The sequence below is a fragment of the Polyergus mexicanus genome, unplaced genomic scaffold, assembly GCF_030449975.1.
Source record: "Polyergus mexicanus isolate NDT 795.1 unplaced genomic scaffold, iyPolMexi1.0 SCAF_4, whole genome shotgun sequence".
Classification (NCBI taxonomy): Eukaryota; Metazoa; Arthropoda; class Insecta; order Hymenoptera; family Formicidae; genus Polyergus; species Polyergus mexicanus.
In genome coordinates this window covers 4,437,021-4,446,943 of record NW_027223324.1, presented here as the reverse complement: position 1 = coordinate 4,446,943, position 9,923 = coordinate 4,437,021, and the positions used below count along the sequence as shown (strand labels likewise).

At 35.8% G+C, this 9,923-nt stretch overlaps 1 protein-coding gene across 4 annotated transcripts in view; it reads right to left on the bottom strand.

The window, feature by feature from the left end:
- Window positions 1-5,171: 5,171 nt before the first annotated feature.
- Window positions 5,172-9,923, bottom strand: part of LOC138932386 (broad-complex core protein isoforms 1/2/3/4/5-like) — a 64,813-nt gene continuing 60,061 nt past the window's right edge. For 2 of the 4 annotated variants that reach the window (XM_070294166.1, XM_070294167.1), the window contains exon 6: window positions 5,172-8,228. In XM_070294166.1, coding sequence (XP_070150267.1) covers window positions 7,870-8,228 — 359 coding nt within the window. In that variant the 3' untranslated portion in view covers window positions 5,172-7,869. The remainder of the gene's footprint in view (window positions 8,229-9,923) is intronic. The other 2 variants (XM_070294168.1, XM_070294171.1) reach the window with 1 other exon arrangement.

Below are 9,923 nucleotides of genomic sequence, written 5' to 3'. Positions count from 1 at the left end.
TAATAACAGCAATATAGTCATAATAATTGTAATTACTATAATAGCGGCAATAATAATAATATTATAATATAATAATAATAATAATAATAATTAATAACTGCGTGTGTAATAATAATAAAAATAATAATAAGCATTCAATATAAGATCCCTTAAATCATTTAAACAATCGGTTTAATAAAACGTCGTAATAGAATACGAAATAAAAATAAGGATCTGAAAAGATAGATGCTCTAACAAAGGTGTCTATACAATATTTATGCGTGCATAGTGCAACATAATCAGTATCATCGACCAATTGTCAATATTGTACATTTTATGAACAAATTATAATCTTATAATAAACGTATTGTGTGATATAACAAAAAAATTATTGACCATATTGAAAATAATAGTAATATAGCAGTACTAATAACAATATAACAGCAGTAATATAATCATACCAGTAGTAGTAGTTATAGTAATAAAAATTATACTAATGTGCTGCTCTACTACTACTAATAATAATAGTATATATATATATATGTAATCAATAATTAATAATAATAATAATAATAATAATAATAATAACAGTAAAATAATTATATAATGATGAGAAGAATGATGTGTGATGATGCTATTATCAATGAGAGTGACGCTGGTGAATATTACGACGGCGGCAACGATGACGATGACGGTGATAATGAGATAATCATAATATGATACATAAAAAGCATAATATATAAAACTCTCCGACGATGTTAGAATACACAAGTATCTCCTCCTATGTGGGTAGACTCTCTCGCGGAAGATATGTTTAATATACGTACAATGAATATCGATAATAGTATCAGAAATAACGGACGTACACAATATGCGAGTGAAGCGAGAAGAGGAGCGTAACTACTGCGGATGCGCGAAATCTTATTAGCTTATCGCTTATCGCTCGCGAGACCATCGATTCTCAGCTCGGATCTTTGTTCGTCCTATCGCGAAAAAGAGAACCGTGAGGTCCCTCGGGACGTATCCTCGGAATACTTTCGATAGCAAAATGAATCCGCAGCCGTTACAAATCCTTTCTCCGCGTGCCTATTACGTTGTATGATACATTAAGAAAATAGCGCATACCTCATTCGTTTACGCTCGTGCGATTCGATTATTCGCGACACGCACGCTCGGCGTGCCTTCTTAATCTAATATATACACAGATATATCGTATACATATACATATACGTATACGTACATACATATACATACACATATGCACACATATTCAGTTACACAATGGAGATGTTATATATTCACATGGCTCATATATATATATATATATATATATATATATATATGTCATACATACATATGCACACACATTCTCTCCGGGGAGTACACGTATGTACATTGAAGGGTACATTAAATTATGCAGTGTCGTTTCACTCATGTGAACAATAGATGTGACACGCGACGTTTGAAGTCTCGCTAAGTTCTCATTGGCCCGAATAATTGGATTGGATGTTAAATTGACTGTAGACGATAAGTTGCATTAGCCAGATATTCGTCGAAGCTTGTTGCCGCATCGCGCGAATTACGCATTACGCCGACGATAATGCACGTCGGCGCGCGCGATATAATGTAATAATCTTGTCACATGCTACAAAATGTGTTATAATCGTACGTGTAATCAACTTTATTATCGTAAACATAATCTATTTAGATTTTTCTCCAAATATCTCCGTCTAGTGAACTAATCGTCTTCGTAGTCGGACATTTAAATTCAAATGAATTTAATTAACACCTTAATCATAATCTCGCATTGCATATTTGATAAGAACGATATGAGGTAATGCCCTATGTACATAAAAAAAAAAAGAGGAAGAAAAAAACGAAGTCGACAGTTGGCAATAAAATTTTTGGTACAAGTAGAAAAGATCCGTATTATACACAAGTTCTTAGTTATATTGAGCGTAAATGACCAACCGTTTAATCCTATAGTTTCTCTTGTCGATATAATAATCGTCATTAAACTGACACGACGTTTCGTTCTCTAAGTATTATCGTACTATGCATTAGTTACCCATAGATAGTAATGATATATTTTCTTTTTCTTATCATTTCATCATTTCTTTTCGTCTCTTTTTTTCTTTCGTAATTTTTCTTTCTTCCGATAAATTTAAAAATCTTCGTAACAATAAGTTTATACTTAAGATTTTTTTTTTTTTTTTTATTATTAATATTAATTATGGCACAATTTAAATATTTTATTTAAAGTCTTTTTTTAAGACATAATAAAAATAAATCTAAGTAGTCTTTCTCCTATGCACGATGTTCTTTTCTCTTTTTGTCTTCAATTTTATATAATTACACTGTTATTTTGTTTTATTGATTAGCATGTGTATTTTTTTTTTTTTTTTACTTCTCTCTGTTTTCCATTTATAGTTCCATTTTGATCCCCCTTTTGGAAATAAAATTTCTTTTCTCTTTTTGTTAAAATTGAAAAGTGTTCCCCTATTGAAAACAATCGATTTATAACTTTTCCCGAACTCTCGTGATATTCCCCGTGTTAGAGCTACGCACCGCCATTGTTAAATAGTATTACTTATTATTGATTTTGTCAGTTAATATTTTTAGTCAAAATATTGGATTTTATTAAAAATAGAATAGACAAAAAGAACGATGTAAAAATAATACGTCGCTCGATTTTCGATGAAAAATTATCGAGACGTGTTACAGATGCGGTATTCGTGATACTTTCCAAGGTGAATATCATTCGCGTCGGAGCAAATATTACAAAGTTTTCTCGATGCTCTTTGGTAATATAATATCACACACGATGAAAGAAAACTTTTTAACCAATTAAAAAAAAAAAAAAAAAAACTAATCAGTCGGTTCCTCTAAAAAATAGAAATATATATATATATATATATATGTATATATATAAAGAAAAACGAGGAGGAAACACTAGTAGAAATAAATTTGTGTCTAAATAAATCGACAATATTAAACGTTACAAAAAAAATCAGCCTTCTCAAAAGTCTAAATTCGCGTATTCGTCACAGCGCCAGGAATTAAACTTGACCTCTTCGAGTTATAATATATATCGATTAAATTTATACCGAAGAACCCGTTCGCGTCGAAGAATGGGTGACTAAACTTAGAGGTGGCTCTTTTAACGGGTCAAAAGGAAACTGCTGGAATAGCACGGAGCGCGAAGAACGCTCCCGAAGAAGGGCTTTCCTGCTTTTAACGGTTACGATATATGTTTAATCTGTTGACGATGAGATTGCACCATTTTGTCGCCGGTCGACAGGCGAAAAACTGAGTGATCTTTTTAAGTGAACAGTAATTGCGCGAAAATCGCAGAGAGAGACGCTACACGATCCTCGAAGCAACACCACGCATCGCACCCTCCTACCGCCGCAATAATAAATCCTGCTATGAGTTTACACGTCGGTGTAATTTACAGTTTTCTCGTTTTATCGTCGGTGGAATACGCGCGGTTCCTTATACATCTCGTAATATATGGTACATATGCACGTTATACACAGGATGCGAGCGAAAGATAACGTTTAGATAGAATGGAAAATATTTATATTTTCGCCGCGTATATCATCTTCTCCTCGGGTTCTTTTCTAAAAACCATACGGGACGAAGGATAATTCATTAATACATTAAAGATCTGAAAAAATTTTTTCCGTACAATATTTTTTTTCTTTTTCTTTAAATCGTACCTCATTTATATCTTAAAACGATTAGCCTTATTAATATTGATAATATTTCTCCACTCGACACGCGGGAGAGACGGGGGGCGCGTCCTATCTACCTAAAATTTCGTCCGTGTAAAGTGTAAACGGTTCGGGGACCTTGGCACATTCCGATAAATAATCTATAGTTATTTTGTTTTTCTCGTTTTTTTTTTTTTTTCACGCGGTTTTTTCCGCTTCGGCATGCGATGGGTCGTTACCCTGCAATGGTTACGTGCTTGCGTATGCATGCGGGGACGTGTGTAACGCAAGTAAGCACGCAAACACGCCCTCGTACGCACTCGTGCGCGCATACCTATCCACCCACAACACGCGTGTGCGGACTTTACTAGACGTTTACACTAGACTAAGTCTATCAGCGATGAATGGCAACGGTTGATCGTTCTGGATGCATTTATCGTGCGCGTATTAAAGGAGAGAGAAAAATATATATTTCTCGATTCGCGTGTACATGTCTGTGAAATTTTTAACGTGAAATAGAAATAGCTCGAACTATCGAACTTTATAATCATTCTCTATATTTCTTCCATTAATCATGGGAACACCGTGGCAAGACAAAAAAAAAAAAAAAAAAAAAAATTATTTTTTGCTCTGAAACAAATTACACACATTTCTTTTTTAAACCGACAGATCGATCAGCGATTGCCCACCATCCCATCCCATCCCTACCCCCACCCCATCTCGAGAATTTCGAAGTAGTATGATGAAATTTTTTTTCCCGACACACAGTCTCGTCTCTTACAATATATCATACAACACCGAACATCGACATAAAATTCCGTATACTTTTTTTTTTCCGTTCACTTTAGCAGTCGCGCTAGTATACCAACCGAAGAACATCACAGAAATTTCCCGACATTTTATATTTAATAATAATCAATAATTAATTTTCTTTCTTTTCTTCGTCGCTAAAAGAGTTTTTTTTTCTTTTTTTCTTTCTTTTTTTTTTTTTTAAGGATACGCCCGGCGATCATAATGTGGAACAGACATATACTTTTTTTGGTCTATCTCTCTCTTTTTTCGACTTTTTTTCACATCGAATCGTTTAATGCCACGATCCTCGATATCACAGAATCACAAAAATTTCCGGAATGACTAGGATAAATTTTTTTCCCTCACCAACCAATCGCGCATTTCTTAGTGACTTTTTAAACAACAACAAAAAAAAATAATATAATAAGAAAGACAAAAACGCAAAATATCTCGCGGCCGCACTTCATCAATCCATATCGTGCCCTCCACATTATGCCCTGACCAAACGTCATCGAGAATCGGTCTACCGATTTAAGAATGTATACGTAATAATTATTATAAAATCTCTCGATATAGAGATAGAGCTAAATATCTAAAATCGTATATTTTTTTTCACAGTATACTTCACACTTTGAAGATATGTTTGGAAAATCATGCCTACCCTTCTTCCTTCTCGCATCTCTCTCTCTCTCTCTCTCTCTCTTTCTCTTTTCTTTCTCTCTTTTAATCTTTCTGCCCGGCCGCGAATGAAATTCGAGGCAAACGGTGTCCTTTCCCATACGTTTCTCTTTTTCCTTTTATCCCCCGCGCTTCCCTCCGTTAAATATTTCCCTTTCCGATACTACGCGTCCTAAGAATTAGACGTAGACATAATTTATATTTTCCACGATAATTTGTACTTGCTCGTTAATTATTATGGCATTTTCTTTTTAGCCTTACAGATAAAACATCAACATTTTTTTTTTCTCGTTCTCTACGCTGAGTTTTAAACCTGAATATGTTACGATGAACAACTTTTAGGGTCTCTTCTTGCTTGTACATTTGTTAATATGGATATATTAAAAATTTGAAGAGCAGAGCAGTGCTCTATATAATTGTTCGCGCACTGACTGACAAGGCTATGCCAAGCGTTTAAAGTACGATTCGCGAAACGCATCTCTTTCTAAATTAATGACAAATAGACGCGGAATGGAAAATAATTTCTCTTGGCTCGATCAAGGACCATAAAAACGTAGCGTGCACGTTGAGGGAAACAGGTTTAAGAATGTTCTCTAAAAATCGCAAAGGATGATCGAAAAATGAACCGTAAGCTCCGCATCACTGCTCCGCTCGTCCACGAGATACCTCTATATGGTAGGACTATGCCGATTTTTATAAAATTTGAACAGGAGAATATCATCGTTATCGATGTATCGCGTATGAATATAATATATTTACAATTCAAAATATTACTTTTAAAGAGTTAAAAATATAGTTTGTATTTAGCGCATACGACAAACCTACATATACAAGTTAAGAACCCATGATATAGCTCTACCACACCTCCGCGTCTGTACACGCTTCTTTACCTTTCTCTTGTCTCTCGTTTCGTAAAACCGTTATCGTCCTCCCTTCCTTTGTTAACTGTCGATCGATCGCAACGTGTCACGACCTCGATTACCGTCATTGTGTCGCGATCGCGTTTCATCGATAAGCGTAACTTTGGCGCGTTCGAACGCATCCTCGCTTCGTCCGTCGTTTCGCCTTTAGGCCCAAGGTCGATCCACTTTTTATTCTCTCTCCTTTCGCGGTCTCGTTTATGATCGATTGTCTCCTCCCGGCTTACATTTGTCCGCAAATTAATCATTGGAACGCGTTCCAAATTCGTTTCACGCTCGACAAAAGAAACGATCTCTTCCGCCATTTATTATCCCGCCTTCGCGAACGCGTAATGTATACTTTTTGAACTTGCGATACGCACGAGGCAGATCACGAAAACACATTGATATTCATTACCGACGCATTAAGCGATTCATTAAGCGCGTGTTTTTGGCGCGTGTCCCGATATATATATATATATAAAAAAAAAATCGTGAATTCAATCACGGAAACGATTCCCGGAAGACTGTTTCCTCTTCACAAACATCCTATCCTAAATAGGCTTCCTTAATCTTTGTACACGTTTTTTTTTTTTTTTTGTTTTTGCAATGTGACAATTTGGACAAAGCTGGTTAAAAACACGTGACGGGATAGCGTTCTCGAAAATGCGTAAATCTCCCGTTCAAAATTCTTGCCGGGGAGTCGACATTTTAGTCAACTCGAGTCACCAGCGTGCAACGATACAATCGCTGATAATGGAATGTGTGTGTGTTTGTGTGTTTTTTTTTTTTATTTCGCGCGCTAACTTTAACGTTCAAGCCTCGTCTCGTTCCTTCGTTTCAGTCGAATTACAAATTTCTCAGTCAAATTGTCCTTCTTTGGATTCATTGCAGTCTTGACGAAGAAAAATTACAACGCTAATCGAAAAATCTAAACTAGCAGAACCGTGTGTATATGTCGATGGATGATGGAAAAACTAAGAAAAATATACCAAAATTCGAATCAGACTCACTCGTCCGCGACTCAAACTTTAACTTTGGATTTTTTTTTTTTTTGCTTTCCTCTCTTTGTTCTTTCTCATCCGTTTTCCATTTAATATCTTACCATTTAATTGATCACGATATGCATTACATGTTCCGCAAATGCAATAAAATTATGAAGACTTCACTGCAAATTAATAAATTAACCAATCCGTTAATTTAATTTATATTTAGCGATTTGATATTTCTTTTTAAGTTACGGACATAAATATAACCGATGGAGAAAGAAGATTTCGTTAATTCAAATTATTATTGGCTCGCTTCAATAATTAATTAACTGTGATTAATTAACTGCCTTTATCTCGATTACGAATCAGTAATGTATAGATAGAGATATTAGATTTTATCTACGATCCAACTTTTCGTTAACCAACTTTCGCGAGTGAACAGCAAAGGGTGCGAATTGTTAAATGTGAATTCTTAAGATAAATTAAGTCTGGTTAACGATCCTATTCTCTTCTACATCGCAGATCGATAATTTAGATAAGGGAAGAGAATTCGATCAACCATTATTCAATCTAGGCGCTTTGGGCTAGACTCGAGCGTCTCGGAAGGTAACATTCCCGCGTTTTCGATAATTTTATCTTGGTTCTTACGCGCGCTGACAAATTGCTGTTGAGCAAAACAAATTGCGAAACGACGACGATAGTAGCGCGATAATGACGATGACGATGATGATGACGATGACGACGACGACGACGACGACGACGGCGACGATTAGGCAGACGATGCGGCACGGGGAGGCTTTGATTTTTCCGGCGTTTTCATTGCGGTTGCTGCTGCATCTGCATCTGATGATGCATGCTACCGAGAACGTTCTTGATCGCCGAGGCCTTGAGGAGCCGCTTGAGCACGCCGTTGGTGCCGCGGTGCTGTAGACTCTTGTGCGTCGTCAATGAATTCTTGGTACGATACGTACGGTTGCAGAACTCGCAGACGTAGAGCGTGTCCGATTGCTCGTGTTTGTCCTGGAAGTGACGTTTGAGGGAGTAGTAGCATGAAAACGTACGACGGCAGTACGGGCATTCCTGAGGCTCGTTTATCCCACCCGGCGTGGGTGGCGGCATTCGGTACATGACAGTGGGAGGCGTCGTCGGTGCCGGATGCATCCCGTTGCCCGTACCTGAAACGTATCCAGATTCGTATAAGATCGTTCTCGGAACGATTATCCGTCGCCACGAAAGTTAATATTCATTCAGACCGCTATACGTATACACGATCGAATCTTCGTACTCTTAACGCTTTCCTTCCCCGTCACGTGATCGTATATATATTAGAGTAGGAAAGCGAACAAAGGACAGAAGATCATGCGTATCCATAACTCATCGCTTAACAATACCGAACGGATGCATCGTAAGAACTTTTTCTTTCTTCTTCTCCCTAACATATAATTGTTTCAGTGAAACTGCAAAAATATATAATATATGCAGCCCCATAAAACAGATTTATTTACCCTTCGCTTCACATAGTTTTGATTCTTTAAATTTCGTGGTTTCTTTTCACGAGTATGTAAAATAACCCATACAGATTCGGTAGATAGGATATGTACGTAGTATGACAGACGTGTTTATAAATACATGAGAAGTTATGGAAACGCTTTTTCTCACAATAAATTGATAGCGCGACTACATTTTGCGCATGTGCCGTTAAAATGAGAATATAGGAACTAAGCGAAATATATTAGTCAAGAATAGATAGATTACTTGATCTCGAGGAATTAAGAATATGAAGATTCGATTATATAATATTTGATATTATGAATCGACTCATTGTCAGTTGCAAGATATAGTTTGCATGTAAAACACGAAAGATTAAAAATTAATGATTTCAATTCTTGTAGTCCGCTTCAATTTGCGCGAAGCTGTAAGAATGCGATACGATTGATCATCGTGATCAAGTGACACATCGACAAGATGTATCGGTCGTTAATAGCTCAGAGTTGGTACTTCCATTGAGCTACTCTCCGTCTTGAAAATGTCATTATCATTTATCTGCTAAATATGAAGTGGATAATTTCTCTAAAATTAAATTGAAAACAGCGCTGAAAATTTGAAAATTATTCTTTAAAAATTCATTAATTCTTTAAAAATAAAGTTTGATTTTTAAACTGTTTGTCAAAACTTATTTGTCAATTGATTCTATATAAATACGCATAATATAATAAACGTATAGAGCACAAAATGTACATTGTTTTACATAAATCAATCATATGTATATTAATTTTTCACATAAATCGATAATCCGTATATACGAAATTACCAACTCTGGCTATATCGATTTATCAAAATTTAATTTCATTCGAAAATAAATCCAGAATGTGATACAGAACTGTGTGCAAATCGCCGCGAAGTTTCGTATAGTCAAATTAGACAGATAAGTTTGTTAGATAGCATCGAGAGACGTGTAATTGTCGTTACTATTCTGCTCTTGTGAGTTTTATCGAGTATTCGGAATAAATCTCGACCGAGGAAAAGAAAATGAGAGAAGGGACGAGGGAGAAGAGGGAGGGATCTTTGTGTATCACATAATCGCGCGTATATCGAGCTAGAGCAGCGATTAGTATAGGTAGGTATACGGCGTTAGCGTATCGGAATCAATCCATCGATAGAAATTACGACAGTTCGAATAATGAGTTGGCGTACCAAATTAAAATATGTTTAACTTGAAAAATTAAACATACGCTATTTTTGTCGTCAATCGTATGAGATTAATCGAAGAGATTAGAAATTTACGAAAAAAGTTAACTCACACGAGATTAAAAAACGCGAGCATTCTATATTTCACGATCGCACAAATAATACGAATCTTTCGCAAAAAC